This window comes from Chaetodon trifascialis, chromosome 6 (assembly GCF_039877785.1).
Source record: "Chaetodon trifascialis isolate fChaTrf1 chromosome 6, fChaTrf1.hap1, whole genome shotgun sequence".
NCBI lineage: Eukaryota > Metazoa > Chordata > Actinopteri > Chaetodontiformes > Chaetodontidae > Chaetodon > Chaetodon trifascialis.
Window position 1 is genome coordinate 3,854,928 of NC_092061.1, and position 23,892 is coordinate 3,878,819.

Sequence of the window (23,892 nt, forward strand, 5' to 3'; positions counted from 1 at the left end):
AACTGTCAGCCATAATGGTTAGAATGAACTTATCAACGTTTTATTCTTTGAGATTTTCTGGAGCATTATCTGACCGTGGGGCTGCTGTAGATCCTTATGATTGACATCCTTCAAACTATGCCAAAGGTTAATTTTAACAGCTTTATGCTTAGTGTCCTTCTGTAGACCACTATCTATATTCCATGTACTTAGACACAGTGATCACGCCCCAGTCCATGGTTCATAGGGTCCACCAGAGAAACAAGTACCACTAATTTCAGTCATAAAGTCTAAAAAGGAAACTTTCTTGTGACATCTGTAGCTTCAAATGACACCCATTGTTATTGTAAATGGAGTTTTCCAAACAACTTCAGTTAAATAATCTCAACTGTGCAATCACCTAGAATGTGCTATGGCTCTTTATCACCACGTGGGGGCGCTGTATGACAGCTGGACGGTTTCTTAATGCTCAGCGATGTCAACCAAAAGTCCCTTCATAGCTTTGCTTGTATGTTTATGCTTTATGGGACTACATCTGAAATTTCCAGACAATGTTAATTTTGCAGTTAAACAATTACATTTTGGTTTTTATTATTTGTCGTCTTCCGGTCAAAATGTGATCAAAGGTAAAAAAAAATAATTGTCTTTATGGTTCAATATTATGGCAAATACCTATTCAGTAATACAAAACTTATTTTATTGAATTGACTCGTTTACAGAGATTAAAAAAAGAGCCAAGTCCCGCCTCTTCCGGTGATGACGCAGTACGCGGAAGTGCCGCCAAAACATCAACGTCTCAGTTTCAAAACATGTAGAATGATCGTTAGACAGAAGGCTTCCGTGTAATTCCTGTCAGAGTGAAACGGTAAGTTGCTGAATTGCCGTCGGTTATCTGATCCAGCCAGAAACGGCTCACAGATAAAGTGACACACCGCTACGATATCTCAGAGGTTTATCTTAAACTTCAGAGCAGAGTGGAGATCATAATAAATTGGACCATACTGCCAAAAGCGAAACTACTTTTCCGTTTTCCCTTCAATGATCAGTTCATCGGGATGGAGAATGGGGTCGCATCCACTGAAGCAGTGGGCTTCCTCTCCAGAATGGCCCTCAATGACAACAAGGCTGGCATGGAGGGGCTTGACAGGGACAAGATCAACAAGATCATCATGGAGACATCTAAGGTAGATGCTACAGCTCAGATAGACTTGTTCCCTTAGATGGCTCACCAAATGTTCTCTCTAATGTCTGACGAATCATAACAAAGAAAGGTGTTAGAAGTACAGGTACGCAATGGACAATGTGAAATGTGAGGTCCAGCCTTGTGTGAAAGTCCCGTATCCTCTATTTATATATCCTATGACACACAGGCCTAAAAATAGATGTGCTGTTGTGGCTTTTCTTTATAGCTGTGCCAGAATCTGTAAGTCTTTTATCGTCCTTGTCATTTCTCTGCAGGGATCTAGGTTTTATGAGAATGAGCTGAAGAAAGAGCAGCAGGTGAACCAGCGCATTGAGAAAATGATGCTCCAGAAGGCACAGATCACAGAACAGCAGTTAAAGAAAGCACAGGCTCAGGTAAGGCGTGTTCTGGATTTAACTCTTCTTCTTAGAGGTCACTCAACAAATGTACATACAGACAAATATCATGTGCTGTTAAATTTCCAAACGCTACTTCAGTGCTTACTTAAATCTGTCTTTGCAGGTCGACAGGATGGCCGCCGAGCTGGAGAGGAGTCGTGATCTAGGACACGTGATCGTACATGTGGACATGGACGCTTTCTACGCTGCCGTGGAGATGAGAGACTGTCCTGAGCTGAAGGACAAACCCATGGCTGTAGGAGGCATGAGCATGCTGGTGGGTTTAAATGTTATCTGTGTAAATCGACAGAATTATAATAGACAGCTCCATTCCAAACAAGTTGGTACAAATCACCAACTTTTCTAAATTTTTTAAACATGTTATAAATGAGTGCTTCAAAAGAAATGTAACATTCCAGTGAGAGTTTTGTATCTGAAATCCAGATTGCCTCTCTTAATGTCAAAGAGTTTTATTTAGCTGTCACTCTCTCTCTTCCAGTCAACATCTAACTACCATGCCAGGAAGTACGGGGTCCGAGCCGCCATGCCTGGCTTCATTGCGAAGAAACTCTGCCCCACCTTAATTATCGTTCCAACCAACTTTGATAAATACCGAGCTGTGAGTGCTGAGGTGAGGGTGACGGCAAAACACACAAACGAGGAGACGCATGCAAATGAATTTGAATGAAAACAAATGCTGTGCAGCCTGTTTGTGGCTTCTTCAGGCACTCATGAATTTGTGTCTTCCTCTTAGATCAGGGAGATTTTTGCAGACTATGACCCTCATTTTATGCCAATGAGCCTGGATGAAGCCTATCTGGATTTCACAGACCACCTGGACCAGAGGCAGAGCTGGCCAGATTCCTTGCGTACACATCGCTACCGTGCCAGGAGCACCGCTACAGGCAGGACTTAATTATACAGAAATGCAGACATGACATCCCAACCGGGAACATTTCACTTTTCATACACTAGAAAACCATCAACATCCATCGTGTGATGCTTTCCTTTCTGTAAAGGTGAAGAGCAGGTCGAGCTTCCCCAGGAGACAGTGCCAAAGATGAACGACCTCTCTCCGCTCCTGTTTGAGGACAGCCCGAACTCCTCTGCCTGCTTGCCAGGCTGTGAAGCTGCTGGTGGTGCGTTCGAGGTGTTTGGGAAGTCTGCTGAGGAGGCTGTGAGAGAGATGCGTTTTCGCATTGAGCAGAAGACGATGCTGACTGCCAGCGCAGGTGAGAGGAAAACCACGTTATTAATACAACACTGTCCTTTTTTATTTATTTTGCTTTTTGATTGGAGTTTCACAGGAGTATTTCTTTTTTTTACCAAACTTTATTTTTTGGGTTTCCAGACGGATAGCTGTAGTTTACCGAGTTTTAAATGAGGCTTTAAGTAATTACAAAACAGAAGATCAGAAAGAGAACAAATGTGAGATATTTGAACAGGAAGAGACTGAGAGATTCATGGTAGCATGAACGAGCAGACAAAGAGGCTGGTCGAGAGGACGAGGACTCCATCATTATCCATGTTGGGGGAGAGTGGGAGTCCTCCAGATGAAGCCAGAACTGAATTGCTCTCGAGTTAGAGGCCCAAGAATAAAATCTGAAATTCGCAGATGCCAGACCCCCGAGAGGTTTTGGCCTCTGAAGTGAAGCTTTACAGGGTCTTGGAGTCTTCCTGTTCCAGATTAATTCAGACAAGTGGCGAACAAGAGGGGACTCAATGGGCTGAGTGGAGCAGTGGAGAGGAAAACGTTTTGAATGGGTGTTACTGGTTTGGATAAATCCTGTTTGGTCTCAATGAATGATTTGTTGAAGATATCAATTAGGATCGGGGCTAATTTATTGCTGGACTGTAAGTTTCGCTGGAGAATCGTAACTGAAGTCTTTCACGCTTTGATATGCGACTGCGTCCTGCCAGATATTTCTTTTTTGTTTTCCTCCGTACTTTCTGAATAAAAGCAACATTTAAAAAGAGGGCAGGCGACTCCAGTTGAACTGTAATTCATTCTTTACAGTGCAGACCTGCTCAACAACAATCATAAAGTCTTTTCTGTGAGAATTAGAATTATGATCAATATGATGTTTATGTTTCACCAGCTGTTCATTTCCAAACACATGATTCAATCCAATATTCAACCTTCTAGGAATTGCTCCAAACATGATGCTCGCCAAGGTGTGCAGTGACAAGAACAAGCCCAACGGCCAATACAGACTCCCCTCCACTCGAGAGGCAGTCATGGACTTCATCCAGAATCTCCCAGTTCGCAAAGTACAGTACACACTGCTCAAACTAAAACCTAAACAGAGCCTTGTGGTGTAGTTATTAAAGCCTGACAGATGTGCTGTAAAGTGACTGATGATGTGCTACAGAAGGGGGAACGATGCTTGAAAGAAATTCTTTACCGATATTTAAAGACAGTAAAAATGTGTATCCTTTCAGGTTTCTGGTGTTGGGAAGGTGAGCGAGAAGATGCTAAACGCTCTGGGTGTCAGTAGCTGTTCTCACCTTGGCCAGCAGATGGCGTTGCTGTCGTTGTTGTTCTCCGAGACAGCGTGGCATAATTTCATGCAGGTCTCTCTGGGTCTGGGCTCGACATACGTACCGAGGTACCTCTCTGTCTGTTTAATAAAACTCAACACAACTGATTAAAAAACAGCAGTTCAGAGAGACGAGGTGATGCTCACTGTCTTTGCTTTTTGTACAGACATGAAGACAGAAAAAGCCTGAGCACAGAAAGGTATGGTTTAATGAGCCATAAAGAGACACTGCCGCTGAATTGATTTTCTTCGGTGTCCATACTGTTAGCTCTCTCTCATTTCCTCCCTGCCTCGCTCTTCTCTGACACTTAATCTTAACAGGACGTTTAAGGAGATGAGTAAAGCTGAGGAGCAGTTGTCTTTATGCAAGGAGCTCTGTGAAGACTTAGCAGAAGACCTGAAGAAAGAAGGACTGAAGGTAGTGATTATTCATTTTTCACCCCATACGTGCCTCTCTGCATCTCATCTGATGAGCGAGTACGCCGTCTTACACACACGTTTAGCAACCTGTCCTGGTTACATCAGCCAGGTTATGTTGTGTGTTCATAGGTTTCATTTGATAGCTGCTGTGACATTGCCTGGATGATTCTTGTCTTAACATGCTGTGTGAAGCGAAATAAAGCGAGCGCCGCTGATATTTGAGCAGAAATGGACAATCCAACAGAAATGGATTGAGAGAAAAGGGTTATATTGGTAAAAACGACAAAAAAAATACCATCTTATATTTGGCCTTCCTTCAATCACCCTGACTCCAAACTAAATCTCGTACAATTACCTCAACCTGTTCATTCCTCTGCGAATCGATAGAGAGAGGACTGGATGGCTTGGCACGACCATCACCCCCCTGCCTGGGTCCCGATGTGCCCTTGATAGCTGGAAGAAATGGAGGGCCATTAAGGAGACAGCAGGGGCTACTATCAGCCTTGGAAATGTCTCCCTGGGAGATGATCACATTACTATGAAAGCGCTTTGTGGCGTGTTTCTCACAAAGAGGCGTTCTGACAGATCAATCAGTGATATGACAGGTTGCACAGATTTCCACCTCCCTTCACTTTATGGCCCTCCACATCTGTATCGATGATTATGCATATAATTAAGAGGATGTTAGACAGCAGACAGACATTATCGTAACTGTTTTCCTGATGTGAATTCAGCTTTTTGTGTTTTTTATTTTCCTGAAGGGTAAAACAGTAACACTGAAGCTGAAGAATGTCAACTTTGAGGTGAAAACCAGGGCGCTGACGCTGTCATATGCCGTCGCCACAGCGGATGAGATCTTTGCTGTTGCTAAGGACCTGCTGAAAACAGAAAGAGACAACGAAAGCCCCCAGCCACTCAGGCTGAGGCTCATGGGTAATTAGATCTTGCAATATAACTGAGGTACCAATTAATATAACTAACTTGAAATAAATCTAAATGGTCTGTGACACACTGCTTGTGGAAATAATATTACGGTTGTCATTCATTTTGAATTTTTCTCCAGATAATTTGTTTTTGTGCTCGTAGGTGTGAGAATCTCCGCCTTTGTCAGTTCGGATGATAAAAAGCCCCTGCAGAAGAGCATCATTGGCTTTCTTCAGTCAGGCAAGGCTGACTCTGCTGTCTCTCCCCAAGGAATGAATCAAAAGCTTGAGAAAGAGCATCTCTCCAGTCACTCCACCCAAACCTGCCCCGGCCTCAAACCTTGTCTTCCTCCAGTGCAGAAGGGCCAGAGACAAGAGCAAGTTCCCAGCTGGAGTAAGCAGAGGGGGTTAGAGGGGAACCAGCCGGGTGAAGAACCCCAACAGTCTTTCTTCCAAAGGGCTCATGTCAGAAGGCTGCAACTCCAGGTAGAGAAAGCAAGCACGCAAGATGAAGGACACCGGGAGGATGTCCCTGTGGTCACTGCCACAGGTGCTTTTTCTCAAAAGAACGTTGACTCATCAACAAAAGCACATAAGAGGGACAGTGCAGCTCCAGATCTGTCAGAAAATCACTTTGTTCCTCCTGTAGTGGCCCATGCATCCACATCAGGCCGTGGGGGCTCAGTGTCAGAGAGTCTCACCTGTCCAGTCTGCTTCAGGCGGGTGGAGACAACTGATCTGAATGTCTTCAACAGACATATAGACCAGTGTCTCACTGATGCCTCTAGAAAGCCAAACCAAAGCACAGTTTCTGACACGGAGTCAGATTTGGACTTAGAGAATGACCTCAAAGAATGTGAAGCGGTGGACAAATGGAGCAGGGAGGGTGAGGCTGAAGAGGGGAAAGCAAAGATCAATGAAGAGCAGGAGTCAATCAGAGGTGATCCTCAGGAAGACCAACATGGCTTGAACAATGATTCTGTTCAAACAGCTTTGCTGATCGATGGCGACAACAAAACTGTGACCTCGCAACAGCCTCACTCAAGCAGCGATAAAAGCCCCGTCCTCATCTGCCCAATATGTCAGCTGACCCAGGACAATGATGACCTCATTACCTTCAACCACCATGTTGACCTCTGCTTGAACCAGGAGGTCCTACATGAGCTGGGAGGAAAGACATCATCCCCCTTAAATCCACCTTCACTTGCTAATGGGAAGCCCGTGGGTGAGTGAGTGTGTGTCATGAATGAGGTTGAACATTTTCTCACCAAGCAGGATCCTTTTTGTCTTTCATTTTATCTGGAGTAAGTAGGTTTTTTTTGCCACTTGGGGGCAGCACAAACAAGTTGTGAACACAACGCTGGCATATCACGAACTTTATTTATCAGTTATTTATTAACATATACATTCTGTTTTACTCCTGAGCTAAATATGACTCTTTAGCAGCTAAATGGTCCACTATGCTAACCAGCTAGTCACCGTGCTCATCGGTGCTGAGCATATAGTGCGTTTTAAGCACTTTTAACGACTAACTTTTAAGTTAAGTTAAAGTTAAGTTAAAAAATGATGTGCAAAACCAGACTAGTAGATCACCAGACGTTGTACTGACCATATTATCATGTCTAATTTCATATATTGTTGTATAAAAACATCGATGGTAGCTGCTTTTAATTAGTCATTTAGCTCTTTGCCTACTTTGGAGTCCCAGGTGTGTCGGTGTTCGTTGCATGGATCCATACTCTGAGCATGTATTTTTCTCTGCTGATGACAGACATGGTGCTGTTAGTAATGTCTATAAACTGACATCTTTGGAGTTAACAGAGGCAATGTCTATTTGGGAGGATGTCAGTGGCCTATGACCTTGTTATTTACTGACAGTGACATTGTGTGAGGAGTTTGTATTGATTCCTGCAGAGAAAAGACATCTCATTTCAGCCCATGGGGCTTCCTTTGCCCTGGTCTTGGAAATGGCTAAATCACTTTCTCACCTATTCATTTCCTACAATGAACTGCACCCTGGTTTCCTCTTAAACAAGCCTGCCCTAGAAATTGCACTCTTTATATCCCTGAAGAGGTTCTGCAGTCGTGTTCCTCCTCAGTGGATGTCATTTTTTTTTCTCAGAGAAGAGATAATGATGCAGCTTTTTTTTCCTGTCCATGTTCATGAGAGTGTGTTTCTGATCACAGACAGAGGCCGTCTCCTGCCAACACCAGCAAACAAAGGCAAAACCAAAAGGTGAGACTTTGTGATTACAGATGTGGTCTCTGCATGTTCCGTGTCCAGTTAAACTGCATGAACCATGTCGACATGGGATTCTTTAATTTATGCAAATCGTTTGTGTTTTGTTTGTTTTGGTTTCATGTCTTTCAGACGGGACTCGCCTTCCTCTCCTCCTTCTAAAAAGGCTAAAGGCCTCGGTCCTCGCAACACCATCGACAAATTCTTCAGGTGACGGTGTTCACACACAGCGTCCATCCTCATGTGAACTGAAGAAGTTTTCTACAGGAAATGTAGACATTTGAATGTGTTTGTCTGGTCAGGTTTGAGTCGTGCTCTGTACTCTATGGCTCAGTCTGTCCTCACAGTCATTGCACTCAAAAAGTGCTGATATAAGAAGCTAGAAGTATTTGCACTAATTTGTCTTTTTTGTTATTAAAAATGACAAAGAAAAATGCTGTTTGTTTTAATTCTGGCAAATGAATGGAAATATTTATGACTGTGTTGTCTGTCAATGCCATTTTCATTGCCTAAGAGAAGCCTTTTATTTGAGTGAATACTAAATGACCCATGCAGGTATTTATTACATGCTAAGATTCCAGTGTTAGCTTTTTAATATATTTTCATGAAGTTATTTAATTCAGATATCTTCAGTAGTTGTTGTATTTATCATGTTTTCCAATGATAATACTGTAAATGTTTAATGAAGACAAGAATCTTTCTATCGTGTAAATCAAAGTTGAAATAAATGACCAATCTACTGAAACTTCTCTTTGGGTGATTTTACAATTAATTATCATCCATTCTCCATTAATGTAGACGAAACACAGATTTAGACTGGTTTAAAGTAAGTTTATGACCGGACTGTTTTCTCCAGGTGAAACTGCACAGTGAAATGAAGCAAAAGGCTCTTTTGCATCAGGCTGTATGAATGTGAAACAGCTGAAAAAGAGGATGTGTAACTAGTCAACTCAACAACCTCCCCACACAAGTTAGCCTTCATTTTAATCCTTTGTAAACACTGCACAGTGTTTCACGGAAAATAAAGTAAAAAGAAAACATTTGGTATAACATCTTCATGTTACACAAGCCATGACATAAAGGAAGCAATACCAGCGCCACCTACTCGTCATGCCACACAGATGAAGTGTGACATGTTCAATATTCTCTGGTACTATCAGCAGTCTCTCAAGGGTGTGAGCAGGAAAAGTAAACATGGACCAGCCTCGGGCATTAAGAAAATAGGAGTACACTTCCACTTCAAGACATGTTGTTCACTATTTGAAGACAGGAACTACATGAAACCGGGTAAAAATGGGTTCTGCGTGATCTGTTTCTCCTCAGATATTTGTTTTGCTTTCAGCGGATACTCGGCTGTTTATTGAATTACACCAAGCCCACCATAGTTACACAAAGAGGTCATTTAAAGAGCTTCCCAATGGAGAGAAAAGCTGTGGCTATGAGGGCGATGTTGAAGAAGCATTGTCCTACGAAGGAAGATTTGGACCCTCGAAAGTGGATGAGACAGGAGACTGTGAGGGGATTTGCTGACTTCATAATGAGCAAGCACTCGGACCAAGATACAGACAACAGCTTTGACAACAAAGAGATGTGTGAGTACGCAAGGACAAGTGACATGAGAAAACATGCAAACAAGTAAATGTGGCTTTACAGAGCATTAAATTGTAGAACATTATGGAGCTTAAAGGTTCTCTTGTTCAGGACTGAGCCTGTGAGTTTATAGTGTTAAAGCTAGAGTTAATTATTGTCTATTCACACAGCCTGTATACCTGTAGCAAGAAACACACTATATTTGCACAAGGCTGAAACCTAAAACCAATACAGACTCTTTTTACCTTCCAGTATGCTCCTGTTGAGGTTTTGACTCACTGTAAATGCTTCACACATCATCTAGTTGTACATTAAGCCGAGTACATGCTGTCATGCATATTAAATGTTATAGTATATATATATGTCCATATGTAAATCCAGCCCCGCGTTGTAAAATCCTTCCTTTCTGCTGTGCAGTGCTTGACACAGAGAAGCAGTTTATGGAAGCAGCTAAAAGAAATGATGTGGAGACCATGAAGATTTTAGGAAAAAGACTGAACCCCAACGCGAAGAATGTGGTGGGTCTAAGCAGAGAAACCTTTATTTGCAAAAAATCTACATTGACTGGATAAGATACTGATTATGTTGTTTGCCTCAGCATGATAGGACTGCCCTCCACTTTGCCGTAGCTGGGAAAAATACGGAAGCGGTGCAGCTTCTTTTACAGCGCAGGGTCAAGGTGGACCAAAAGGACAAGGTGACATGGTTTGAAATGCCATCTGAAGACCTGAGCCACACATAGCTTGTGTAATATTTCCAAGTAATCACAACTGTCCATTTTGTGTTCTGTGTCTGACAGTACGGTGTGGCACCCATTCATTTGGCTGCCTGGTTTGGCAGTTTGGAGATCCTGAAGTTATTAGTGCAGGCTGGAGCCGAACAGAAGGTTGAGAACGAGGTAAAGAAGCAGGAAGTTTTGTTCCACTGTTTCTCAGTAACAGACAAAAATACCCACAAACTATATATATATATATATATATATATATATGTGTGTGTGTGTGTGTGTGTGTGTGTGTGTGTGTGTGTGTGTGTGTTGATTAATTTTGAATATCATCTCGGCTCATCAGGCTCATCTTCGGAACAAACCTCAGTGGTATGATCAGGGGGTCAAAGAGTCTATCTTGCCCTCATTTAACTGAAGGAAATCATGAGCCAAACAGCAACTTGGAGACAGTTTTATTGTCGAGTTACATCGGCCTAATTTGAGGGATTGAAAGGGAGGCAGATCTGAGTATCATATGTTAGTGTGTGGATGATTCTTCCCAATGGGAGCCTGCAAAGACAGTAAAGAAGTGGCCCTAAAACTGAACTTTGTGGAACACCACATAAAGTATTTGCAGATGAGCTGGCATTGGAAACAGTCAAATTTGTTTGAAATCTAAGAATGGAAGCAATCAGTGGTAGACGCAGACATGCAGACCTGTCTTCTCAAGCAATTGAGGAGAATAGTGTGGACTGAGATGTGAAAGAATTAAGACAGAGCATTTACCAGCATCCACATCACGGAGGAACTCATTTGTCACTCATAGAAGAGCGGTTTTTGTGCTGTGATGTTCACAGAATTATAACTGAAATTTCTCAAAAGCATTATTCTGGTTTAAAAGGGATATTATCTGATTAAAAGCAACCGTTTCTAAAACTTTAGATAGAAAGAACGCTTCGAAGTTGGCCTAAAATGATTTGGAGTAGCCAAGTCAAGACCTGGCCTCTTAAGGAGTGTTTTAAAATAAGATGGGAGTGTACCTGTGGCTAGAGGACTCATCAGTATGCTAGGAACTGCTTCAAAATGTTTTAGGAGCTTTATTGGTATTATATCAAGCTGACAGTTGGTGGGCTTCATGCCTGCAAGTATGCGTCCAAGCAGCGGTAAAGAGACCGGGGCAGAAATGATTAAAAGCAGGAGGGTCCTCAATAGTGCTTGTATGTGCATACAGTACATAAATGTCTGTCTTTGTGAGGTCCGTTGGTGCAAAATCACTTTGCTTTTTAAGATGCTGTATAAATGAACTGTTCTTTGACAATAACAGATAAGTTCACACTGCTTAATTAAAAAGAAAATGTTTTCTACATTATAATTAGCTTTTTTCCATACCAGGAAGGACTGAACATCATGCACTGTGCTGCCATCAACAACCACACTGATATTATAGAGTATATTGTTGATGACCTGCAGATGAAGGAACTGGACAAAGATGACCAGGTATCTACTTTACATGAATTTTCCATGAATTAAATCATTTAAGACTGTCAAGGTACATGCAGTAAATGTGGTTGTTTGCACCTCAATTCTTCTACTTCAGTCAGGAAACCGGTCATTTGCATTGGCAGCAGAGCATGGGTGTGTTGATACATTAGAAATGCTGATGGGCCCGTACAATATGGCCACCATGAAGCCTAACAAGGTGCGTGTGGACTTGTTTATGTGTTTGTGGTTTGTTTGCATCTATTTACAGTCGATGGTTATTTATGCTCACGTGTCCGAGTGCACATTTGCGTGTCACACCTGCAGGAAAGCTCAAAGTCAAACACTCTTTGATGCGAGTTGTTTCCTCCCTCCCTTCTGCCAGAGAGGAGACACGCCCCTGCACTTTGCTGCCAGGAACGACCACTTGGACGCCGTCCAACTGCTGCTGCAGAGCTTTGATACTCGGAATGAAGTCAATATGGTAGACGATCAGTGTAAACATCCTCTCTATGGTTTGTGACTGTGTGTTCAGTGGCTAATCCACTGCTGGATGGTGCCTCCACTTTGGTTACTACTACTGGTATTACTATTCAACAAGGTAAACTGAGCTCTGGCCTGAACTTCAGCTCTGACTGGTAAACCCTGCTTAATAAAATGTACTTTATGATGGATATTATCTAAATTTATTTACAGCTATTACACTTGCACCTGCTATTAAATAATCAGAAATGTTGAGAAGGCTCCCAAGAAAAATCAGCATAAGCCAATGTCAAAGATGTGTTCTGGCTATTAAGTTACTGATGCCTGTCCGAAGTCTCCTCAGTGTCAGAGCGTTGGTTGACTTGTGAATTCTAGTTGGTTCCAGGCCTGAAAACAGTTATTTTTTGTGAGCATAGTTATTTTAAATCGCCACCTACCTGAGAAGACTTTTTATTCTCTTCTGTAATGGTTATCTAGCACCACCACTATATTTTTGCTGGATCTTCTGTGTTGCAGGATGGTGAGACAGCTCTGTACCAAGCTGCAGAGAATGGTCAGGAGAGATGTGTACTGGTCCTGCTGGAGGCTGGCTGTGACCCTGACATCCTCACAACGGTACAACACGGTTGTTAATAAAAATATTTCACTGTGACTTAAGACCTACAACCAAATCTTCCTCTCCTGCATCTCTTGTAGGCCAACTGCAGTGCTCTCCATCCAGTTTCAGAAAGAGGAGACACGTCTCTTGTCCAACTCCTCTTAGAGTACAAAGCCCAAACAGACTTTAAGAATCAAGTAAGCAAACGCAAGCTAGGTGGCAGTAGTACACTCTTTCAGGAAGGTTTTTTGGTAACACAGATCACACACACATCAGCTGTGCTGCAGACACTCTGCTTGGAAACAAACACATTGTGATTTTACATATTTCCTCTTAAAGCTAACAGTTCATTTTTCTGGTTCATATTGTCTAACAGGATATTCTTGCTTTCAGCACCTAGAGGCTCCTCTCCACCTGGCAGTGAAGAACAGTCACATCCCTGTGATCCATTCTCTACTGAAGGCTGGCTGCGACATTAATGTCACAGATAAGGTATGACCTCCCTACTAACACAGGAAAAAAATAAGATGTTAGCCAGACTATATACAAGAAAATAAATAAACAGAGAAAATGTTTGCTGTGTTGTACTGTCCTGTCCTTTGCCACAAACTGTCCCAGAGGTCCCAGACTGCGATGCATCATGCAGCAGAGCTGGCCAAAATAGAAGTGGTGGAGATGCTTCTTAAAGCCGGGTTAGATCTGACACTCCAGGATAAGGTATGAATTCTCACAAGCACGATTTCTAGAGCCATCATAGTGTAGTTATTTCATGCCAGCAGCATGATCCATAATTCTAAATTTGCTAGACTAATTGGAGTATTTCGTTGTGTGTGTTGGATTTGGAGCAGCAGGGGAAGACGGCTCTGGGTGTGGCAGTCAGAGCAGATGAGGTGATTATTGTGGACATGATCATCAAAGCAGAAAGATACTGCGCCTGGAGGACGGTGAGAGAGTAACTTTTACTGTTTTCATGTATGCTATAATCCAAAATCAATAACTCCATACATCACAAATGATTCATTTCCTAACGTGACAATCTAGATTACTTGAATCCCCTCTAATGCTATTAAAGCATCCACGATAAAATATGACTCATAACCCAGAAACATTTGATGGCCAATTTACCATCAATTTAATTATGAATTTCAAAATATTCAACTCAGACATGGATATTGCTAATCATGTGTCAGTGCCTTTCCAATAATCTCTTCCTCTCTGAGGCTTGTGGCCTTTATCAATCTGCTGACATGATTTAATTGCCCTTTCAGGCCAACCCCGAGCTTAATGAGAGTGTTCACAGCGAGTATCCGCTAACATTTAAGCTTGACCACCGCTCTGAGACCAAGCAGCTCCGTTTGATGGCCTGGCGCCTGGCGTACGAGCTCCTGAAAGCAGGAGACTGGAAAAGACTGGCCAAACACTGGGGCTTCACTCAGGCTCAAGTGTCGGCCATCGAGGAGCAGTGGATAGGTGACACAAGTCACACTGGCTGACTTCATTGTTTCAAACAGACTAATTTTCTGTTTTATCTTCAAATTCACGGAGGCAATACTTAGGTTATTTTTACTAGTGGAATTGTTTTCGTGACTCTACAGTGCAGTGCATGTTTGTCCGCAGGTCAGCACAGCTATAAAGAGCATGGGAACAGGATGCTGCTGATCTGGCTCCATGGGGAGGACTTGGCTCAGAAGAGCCCCGCTAAAGAACTTTACCAGGGCCTCATCCTGACAGGGAACAGGAAAGCTGCAGGTACGTTCAGTTAACAGTTTTTCAAAGATAATACACTGAGAAATTTAGAAACATGTAGCTGTGCTGCCTGGGGATATGTGCCAAACTTTTAATACAGAAAATGTTAATTTGTCTCACAGATAAGATCCGAATGGAGGCAGAGAGTTCCAGCAGTAAGAGCTGCAGCATTTCATGAGAATGAACACTGTAACTGACTGACAAAACAAACTCCACATTTAGATTGTTTTCAACTACTCATCTGTACTGGAACTTAGCAGTAAAATAATTTATTTAAAAAGAAAATAATGCCTGAGATCATTAATATATGGCTTTGGTTTAGTGAACTAAACAACTTACTGGTAAACAACAGCTGCTGGACGGTCAATCCTCAATTGAAAACATCTATAACACAAATACTTAAACTATGTGATTTTACACATTTCAATACAGTCTCACCTGTGCATAATTTAAAATAAAACCTTTTCATTGAAATGAATGTCCATTTTGCAATTATTAGCTCTGTCCAGCTGGTAATAATTACAAAACATTTACATCCGCTGTTCTAAACACCTGTACCTCAGTAGTATTTTCCTGGGGAAAATGCTACTGCTCAGAAAATGCCTTTCACATTCATGAAAGGAAGCTGAAAAATCTAATGTTAACCTCAAATGTAAACAAATTCATTTCAAGATACTTAAATAAAATGGACTTGACGGTAATGCCAAGCTAACTATTTCTGTGATTGTTGCATAGGATGCGTTAAAATTAAAATCTAGACTAGACGAGAGACACTTTCTGTGAGACGTGTGTGCGTGGTCAGTCAACTACTTTGATGGAGTGTACATGACACGTGCTGGTGTGCGTTCGGGAGGAGCTTCTCCCTCCGGTGGAGCTCTGAACCTGTTGGGAGGAGCGAGGAAACTTAGCAGCTGTGGCCTGACCGACGGTGAGCTGAAAGAATGAGAGAAACAAAAGGAAATGTTATTTTCCAGCTTCACGTGACTAAAGGTTTTCATGGAATAACACAAAGTGATGCCCACTGTTCCATACCTGCGTAACGGGATGATGACGTTCGACTATCACAGAGCTCATGGGTGGAGCCACACCCATCACCTGCAGGTTGCTGCGTGCAGTCTTACCGACATCAGGACGTGCAGTGATGCGAGCTGTTACAGTCTTTGAGGGTTTTTGTTGACTGGCTGTGACGACACGCCCGCTGACCTGAAACAACAAACAGCACTGCTTCAAGTATGCATGTGATTATTTTAGCAGACAAGATCGAGTAAGAACACCAACAATGCAGGTGGTGAAGTAAAAAAGAACAAATGCAACAACATTGTTTCTTCACACTGGTCTGGAGTATCTGAGAAACTCGAGCCCATCCTTCCAAAGCATGACCTGGGTGACTACGAATCTTTACAGACACTGTAGCAGAGACTTCATTTTCACTAAACCATCCGTCTTGTTGATCAGAATGTGATAACTCGTGATTTGATGATAGAATTATTTTAATAGTTCCACATAGCTGTTATGAAGGTGGACATTGGCATTACTTGTGGGCTCCTTGTACCGACGTCAAAAGATCATTTTGCCTAATGCTAAGCTGTTTGTGGGAACTTACAGCGCCCCCAAGTGGAAGTGAGCTGTGTGCCAGCGTAGTGGGAGGGAATACTTCGGCCCTGGACATAGGGGCACCAGAGCCCCCCTGAGGAAAACAGAAGCAGGAACATGAGTGGGATTTAGAGGAAGTAAGAAAGAAAGGAAAGACAGAGAGAATTTCAATGCTGTACGAGTACTTGGGTTTAGTGGCATCTACATGAGACCAGCTGAGTGTGAAGACATAATTTGCCACGACAAAAGGTACCAACAAACAAAAATTCTAAATTCAAAGAAAATAAACTATGAATTTTAATTGTATGATATTATTTGCATGAAAGACTGATGAACTGAGTGATCAAATGAGACATTTGAGAGGAAATCAAACTATGGCACAGAAGAACTATGGTGTTTAGATAAATGATAAAAATAAAGTGTTTTCAGGAGAAATGGTCAGTGTCTAACCATATCCTCCACTTCGCCATAAGAAGGAGCCGGGCGGTCAAAAGGGACTGGGCTGAAGCGTGTGGAGGAGATGGGATATGGTTGAAGCTGAGCCATTGTAGTAGAGCCAGACTCTTCCTGGGGAGGCAGAATATCTACAGAAAGAGAAAAATAGGAATTGTTTCACACTCTGGCACAATATAGTCTTGATACAAATCTGTTATAGTTCAGTCACCAGTTTTAAAGCTGAATGTTAGACTGGAGTTTCTTTATGATGTGATTATGAAACCTGGATGACAAAAGCCAACCCATTTCCTTTTGGTTAAACAATTTCACTTTTTAGCTCTCCATACTACTGATATGAAATTGGAAATGCACCTATCTTGCTTGTTTGAACATGTGTTAACAATACAGTTTTAACCTGAATGTGTAACAGAGAAGCCAGTGCTGACCACACATCCAAATCAAAGCAAATCAAAAAGGTGGCTGATCATTAAATATGCATAACTAACTGACAGTGAACAATGACTCAGGCAAAGTCTATGTCTTAGTATTGTTGGATCTTGGTGCCACAGATGGCCATGACCTGGGGGGTTCTACAAGGGTCCATCTTGGGACCTCTCTTGTTTAACCTCTATTTACACCAAATCATACAAAATAATAAAGTAGCCTGCTACAATTATAACATGCAAATCTAGATTTCCATTACACCAGATGACTATGCACCTGTCGGATCTCTGTAACTGCAACCAACAAATCAGTGACTGGATGAAGCTAAATTTTCTCCAATCGAAATAAACCCGAGTTAAATGTCCACAGAAAGAAAGACAGAATGTCCGCTCTCACCTTTACTCCATGTCTTCATATGTCTATCATATCAAAGAGTTAGCAGCATTTTGTTATGCACAGATCTGGAATAACCTCCCAGTTGATTTGAGACAAGCCTTGACTCTGATCATTTATAAGTCAAAGCTACAAACTCTCCTATTCTACACCCTGTAGGACCTAACCCACAATGTTAACATACTACTAAATAACACTAATTGCATGGTTTAATAAAAAGGGCTATTGAACTTTTTCAATCATTCAGTGCCATGTCAAGGTAATAACCTGTGCACAGTACCCCTCAGTCAGCACTTAGTACATCCACTGACTCATCACTCCACTAGATAAAGTCTCCGTCCACTCCACTCCACTGCCCTCTCTTGTAGAAATAGTGTTTGTGTCTTTTCTGTCTTGATAGCTGCGTTAACTCAATACAGAACAGAGGCAAGGCTAACCTTTATGGTTTGATGCATAGAGCAGGGCTCTATTTATGTAGGTTTAATGTGCTAGTTTGTGTGGTCATTCTGATACAGACCATGCTGATCATGAACTGGAGGTTGCTCTGGTCGTCCCTCTGTGGTGTGAAACATGCCGAGAGCCTCCATGTTGAGAGCACACACGCCCCTCATGAAGGCTTTCTTCATTGATTCTTCATAACGCTCTCGCTCTAGTCGTAGTCTCTGAATCTCTGCCTGGGCCTTCTCTATAGCCTCACAGTGCTGCAGAAACAGGCGGCAGAGCACAGAAGGAATCAGTCATTTATCAGTTTATATAATACCGACAACACGTGACGTGGTTCATTTTCTTAGGCCTTTGTCTTCCACCTTTGATATGCATCTGTAACACCATCAATGAGTTTTCCCTAACTAAATGTTCAAATTGTATGCATTTATAACAATTCACTAAAGAGACTTTTGTACATGCACAGTATCTATGTAAGAAACTAATAAATCATGGTAACCAGTGATACTTTGGGACTGCTTCACATGACTCAGCTCTGCAAATGTACAATGTGTCTTACTGACTACAGAGTGATGTGGATCAAGTATGAATTCACCATACACACGCTGTTTTATATGCAGGTCTTTCACCTGCTTATTTACCTCTGCCAGCTTGGCCTCATACTCTGTAGACAGGCGGGTGCAGACCTCTTCAGCCTTTGCACGGCAAGCCCGCTCCACCTTGACCTTCCAGTGTTTCTGGACCAGAGAGTGCCAGCCTAACCACACCTTCTTCTTCAGCTGCAAATTGTAGTGCTGCTGTGCCACTTGAGCAGCATAAGCCTGGCAGGGAACCACAAGACCATGAAAATATTTCAAAGGAAATAATTACACCCATAATTCATTCTTGTGCAGGTGCAGTACATTTTCTCTCATGGAGCACTTTGTGTCAGGGTGTAGACAAAAATATGAGTCATCCACTAATTTTTCCATTTCCAGCTATTTTGTAAACATAAAAATACCATATTATATGCACTTTTAGTTTGATATGCAGTATGCCACGTATGGACATTTTGTGAGAGGAGATATTTGAGCAAAAATGTGGCATGTGCATTAACAGTGTGCAGTGACATACTGATGTAAGGGTCAGTAACTCATGCAGAGACTGATCATCTGCATAAAACATTAAACTGTAATCTAGCAACGTTAAGGTACATTCACTACCTGCAATTTTAAATCCACTTCTCAAACAATAGACACGAAAATGAAAATATAGAAAAACATAAATTATACTGTGATTGAAAAGTGACAAAAACCATGATTTTAAGATGCAGAGATATCACATGTGAAGCTCACGTGATGTTCATTTGATCTTCTTGTCCAACACACACACACGCACTTTTTTTTTTTTTTAAATCAAGTCCATCATCATATACTTTTTATGTTTTATCCTCTCTTTGGTATCATGTTCATGCAGAGTAGCAGTGAGATTTTTTTGCTTTAAATTATGTTGGAAGACAAACAAAAGGCAGATGCTGTGTAAAGGACGGTGTTGACATGCTCCTCCTGTAAGATTTACTAGTTTTTTCTTACCAATCTATACAAACGCCCATGAAGACAACTGTCCAAATGGCAAATACCACCACGACCTGTGGGAAATGCCACCTTGTTATCAGTTTACCTCTTCTTTGGCCTCAGTGTGCTGGAGTCTCCAGTGGGTGAAAGTTCTCATTTTTTCAAGCTTTACTTTTTGTCTGTCCAACACTTGGCTCAGGTTCACTATCACCTGAGTGAGGACACATCACACAATAAGCTTGTCAGTCTAAAAAGCAGAAAAAAGTGTTCCTCTCTCTTTTTTTCAGGTGTTAAACGTCACATGCTGTAAGTGTGAGAGACAGAATGTGCAAGTGGGTAAAAGATAGAGATACGGGGTGATAGTATGGACATGGATTAAGCCCACCCAGTCCTACACTAACACTTAAAACAAATGACTGTAAATTAAACCTCAGTCTGGTGCTTAATCCATATCCAACCAACCAGCACATTATGTACTAGAGAGAGCAAGTATACACACGTGTAGTCACCTCATCTTTTCTCTGGTTGGAAGTCTCGTAGGTGTGCAGCAGCCCCTTCAGACTCTCAAGCTCGGACTTCAAGCCAGCTGTCTGGACTGCATACCTCTCCCTCTCTTTCTTCATCTCCAGCTTGTGCTGCTCCTTCAGCGCCAGCTTCCACTTCCTGAGCTCAGTCAGTACATTCGACTAATTAGGAAACAGAGGGTGGGACAGTCACAGTGTGTTCGTTACACTACTTCAGTAAATATGGAGATATTTTCAGTTGCTTTTAAATGAGATAAACAGGTGCAACAGAGGTTTTGTCACTAAAAGCAAATGCAAAACATAGAACCAGAACTCTCTAATGCAGAGGTATAGGCTTCTGAATGGCTTAAACTGCTAAACTGTGACCTCAGTTAAATTTCTAGAGTCTACATAAACACCTGCAAATGTGAACAATGTTGGCTTATCTGGAAGGTAAAACACAGATTTTGTTCCTACAACAAAAGTCACAAGAAATGAAGGAGACTCAACATCCTCCTCTACAATTCATGGTTCTTCAATGCCTTTTTCCTCGGTCAAATTCTTTAATCAGCACAGCTTAGCCGGCGATTGGTTGTCATCTGCCCTCCATGAATGAGCTGTACAATATCAGAAGAAAAGGGCAGGAAGGACACCCACATCCAGGCACTCACCTCCTCCAAAATCAGACACAATTAAAAGGTCACTGGTGCCATGAAGAGTAGAGCAGTCATCATATTCAATAAGCCCTCCAACACTTTACATTCCCTTTATAATCTCTGACCTCTTCCTCACCATTGCCTTTGCACAGCACATTGGTTTTCAGTATTTCTTGAATTTTTGAATCTCAAGTCTAACTTTGTTTATTTCGTGAATGTGTGAAATGTCAATAAAAGCCTACTGTGCAGATTCAAGCTGCTCGCACATGTACAGTGTTAATTTTTTATAATTACATGTGATCTGAAACGTGCAGCGTCTGTGACATAAACATCAAGTAAAAGGTAGTTCTTCGAGGACATTCATTGAGCCTTTACTCTTCAAAGGCTCAGTTAATGCTCTTTGTGCCACGGTACTTACTTCCTCACAAATAAGCGATTCAGTGTCATCTTTTCAATTTATCAAGAATAAACCTGCTATCTTGGGCCTATTTCACAGTAAAAACTGCTAAACTAAAAACACAACACAGCTATGATATAATTGTGAGTGTGAGTGTGTTATTATTCAGCTACGTCAGAGCACTATGGATATGCTATGCCATACAACATTATCTACGGTCAGCCCTCAAACTGACAGCAACTAAGAGCCATTAAATTGATTGATTGTTGAAGGAGACTATGAGGAAGCAGACTAACCTTCAGGTTGTTGCTCCACGTGTCCAGAATGTTCTCCATCTTGCTTATTTTCTCTTCTGAGATAAACATCTCTGTCACAGCAGACTCACGGGGGTCTGGGGTGTTTGGCCTCGACCTCTCAGACGTCACGAGCAACCTGTCTGACAGAGGATTTGAGAGCATTGACGCCCTGCTAGACAGCCGACCTGCCGTCTCCATGGCTGAAGAAAAACAAAACCGAAACACAGAGTAGACAATGAGACAACGCTGCAACAGGATGGTCTCTCTATTTCTAAACTTAGTTGATATTGAGAGAAATTACACGTATTTCGAATTCAATTTACCACGAGAGTCTCTTGAGTGTGTGGGGGGCTCAACAATCAAGGGGGAGGCATGTGATTTTACGGTCCTGCTAGAATGTCTCCCATCTTCAGCTTCAGTGGCAATATTTGAAAGATGACAGGAGAGACAAGGGGAGGAAGTCAGAGGGAGAGGCACAATGAAAAACAGATCGAAAGAGCATGTTGCTAAAATACATCTAACCTGGAATAAGTGAGTAAAATTAACGGCAAACGTAGAATGTAAAAGACAGAAAAGGTGATGGCAAGAATGCTGAATAAGATGAGCCGACTCCTCGTCCAGGAATGCATTTATGTCAATATCTTAATTAAATCCTGCAGGGGAAAGAGAAAGGCTGCACTCTAAAGAGCAGTACGGGAAGAGTGCCAGGAGATCATTACCAATCGGCCGTCTGCTTTCTACATCCCTGTGCACTACTCCATGACAGTTAAAGCAGCTCCAATGGGAGCTGCAGCTGGGGCTGAGGGGGGAGACTGATGGACTGTTTAAGATGTGGGTATCGTAGGGGAAAGAGATAGGGGGTACAATCTGACAGACTGATATCATATGCATCTTGACTAGACTGGTTTACAAGCTGGAAATATGAGACTGATAAGAATACACTACGTTTTTCCATGTTGTGATGCCAAATCCTTTTTGACAGCTGATCATTTGATGGGGGCAGCGTCTGGAAGGGCTCAAGTTGTGATTCTGTCAGAAAGACTTAGTGAAATGTGTGTGTATGAATGTATCCTGCATACAAGAGGAACCCAAGATACCTGCTGGGTGCTTTGAGTGTGCGCCATCTTTTCTGTGGGAAGTGAAACCCTCTGCAGACAGATATGAGGTGCTCAGCCGCTGCATGTGAGCACTGGTGAGCGTCTCCAGCTTAGGGGTGACCACAGCATAGCGGAGAAGCTCCTCATACTCATCCTGTTGATCCATATACAGCAAAAAACGATCAATGATCAACAATGAGTCATTTAGGGTGGGCAACACAAGCAAATGCATAAATCCAATAAGCTGCCAGTTTAACAATATCAACTAAATCAGTTAGTGAAGAAACCAATAGTGAATGTTAAAGTGAGTATTCAGACTGCCTGTCGCAAATTGAATTTGTCATCTCTGGCTTCAACTTCAGTCGGCTTACCATATTTAAAACACAGTAGTTCTACATGAAATTAGTTTTACAATGCAACGGGTAATTCTAACAAACACTGCGGGTGTATTTGCCTTTTCAGTTTCAAATATACGGCTTGGATTATTAATTGAAACTGGGTGTATGTTAATATGTATATGTCTGATTGCATGTGCTGCTTGACTGAACCCAGCACTGAGGATGTGCTGCACAACGTTGCTGTTCCCAGATCTGCGTGATGTGACTAGTGCATACAAGCACATAACTGCCTTGTGTTTTTGTATAACCACCTGGAGCTCAGAGGAGACAGAGCTGCCCCGATCAGAGTCCTTGGGCAGAACAGGACTGGTTTGTTCTTCTTCGTCTGAGGACATCTAACCAAAAATACACACAGTTAGACAGGTGTTAATTTAAGGATACACTACAAACAGCACAAGCCAGAGATGCCAGGTCACATGTATGCCTCAGATGTAAATCATATGTTGTAAAACATGGTTAATACTGAATACTTTATATAGTATATTAACATAAAACGTTTGTCTTTTAAACCAAAAGGACAAATGTTCATCGAGACTCCATCCAGTAGACTTTTGCATAGATAGTTTAGTACCAGCTGCAGTTTTTCATTATAATGTAAGTTAGCAACAAGTTACTGTACATACAGGACATGCAGATCCAGCATACATAATAAGGTTTAGCGGATAAGCTGTTTGAAAGCGGTCACAATCAAGTACACAAAAAAATATCTGTTCTTTTAACGTCAACAAACGTGCAAACTGTAGCTAACAGACGTTAAATAACACTTCAGGACATCTTCGACAAGACAAATTCACACTTGTAATGTTAGCTAATGTTAAACACACCATACATCTTAAAACAGCCTACAAAGTAGGACGGGGACAGACGCTGGTGTAACTTTTCCTGGAAGTTAAGCCCTTTCTGGCAAACACACAATAGTGGAAAGCTAATGTTAACTTAAATACGTAAAAACAGACGCACACGCTTCCTTTCTGAAAAACATATAACTATTTGAAGCAAGAACGTTATCGCTCTTACAGTCTGGAGTGTAAACTATAAGTATGAAGTAAATAACGTACCATCACAGAACATTAATGTGGCGTACCAGTGCTTTCGGAAATGTTTACCTGATTTATGTTTGTACGCAGACTACCACACTTCTCGGTGGTACTTATTCCGTCAGTTGGAAAATGCTTGCTTTGCCGTTTCAAACAGGCTGACTCTTAAACAACGGACTCTGTGATTGGCTACTGTTTCCGCTGCACCGAGCTAAGTCGTTTGTGATTGGGTATGGTGTTTCCGGGGTAACGGTAAGCGGAACAACGCGCAGCTCATCAGATATGCTACTCCAGTACAAATCACTCCTCCGCTAAAGCTTTTTCTGTGATTTTTATAGGCCAGCTCATGTGCTTTACATTTATAC

General features: G+C 41.9%; 3 protein-coding genes across 4 annotated transcripts; 2 read left to right on the top strand and 1 right to left on the bottom strand.

Moving 5' to 3' along the window:
- Positions 1-742: 742 nt before the first annotated feature.
- On the top strand, positions 743-8,431 carry polk (polymerase (DNA directed) kappa). The gene is made up of 15 exons (XM_070965471.1): positions 743-844; positions 1,026-1,163; positions 1,438-1,557; positions 1,685-1,837; positions 2,060-2,191; positions 2,315-2,465; positions 2,580-2,792; positions 3,707-3,831; positions 4,003-4,169; positions 4,268-4,300; positions 4,422-4,518; positions 5,282-5,453; positions 5,607-6,668; positions 7,631-7,679; positions 7,815-8,431. The coding sequence occupies exons 2-15, from the start codon at positions 1,035-1,037 to the stop codon at positions 7,894-7,896; spliced, it is 2,685 nt and encodes an 894-aa protein (XP_070821572.1). The 5' UTR covers positions 743-844; positions 1,026-1,034; the 3' UTR covers positions 7,897-8,431.
- A 668-nt stretch (positions 8,432-9,099) lies between these two features.
- On the top strand, positions 9,100-14,459 carry ankdd1b (ankyrin repeat and death domain containing 1B). Its single transcript, XM_070965444.1, has 15 exons — positions 9,100-9,274; positions 9,690-9,790; positions 9,871-9,969; positions 10,072-10,170; positions 11,368-11,472; positions 11,573-11,674; positions 11,840-11,938; positions 12,454-12,552; positions 12,634-12,732; positions 12,929-13,027; positions 13,154-13,252; positions 13,384-13,479; positions 13,804-14,005; positions 14,153-14,284; positions 14,404-14,459. The coding sequence occupies exons 1-15, from the start codon at positions 9,100-9,102 to the stop codon at positions 14,457-14,459; spliced, it is 1,662 nt and encodes a 553-aa protein (XP_070821545.1).
- On the bottom strand, positions 14,273-23,688 carry poc5 (POC5 centriolar protein homolog (Chlamydomonas)). Of its 2 annotated transcripts, XM_070965441.1 has the most exons (13): positions 23,597-23,688; positions 22,742-22,825; positions 22,093-22,246; positions 21,319-21,408; positions 20,996-21,195; positions 19,653-19,829; positions 19,250-19,354; positions 18,232-18,411; positions 17,664-17,847; positions 16,325-16,458; positions 15,885-15,968; positions 15,314-15,484; positions 14,273-15,214 (listed from the first exon to the last, which is right to left on the bottom strand). In XM_070965441.1, exons 2-13 carry the CDS (start codon positions 22,823-22,825, stop codon positions 15,080-15,082), a joined length of 1,698 nt encoding a protein of 565 aa, XP_070821542.1. In that variant the 5' UTR covers positions 23,597-23,688; the 3' UTR covers positions 14,273-15,079. The 2 variants fall into 2 exon arrangements, with proteins under 2 accessions (XP_070821542.1, XP_070821544.1); XM_070965443.1 differs by lacking the exon at positions 19,250-19,354.
- Between the last annotated feature and the right edge of the window lie 204 nt (positions 23,689-23,892).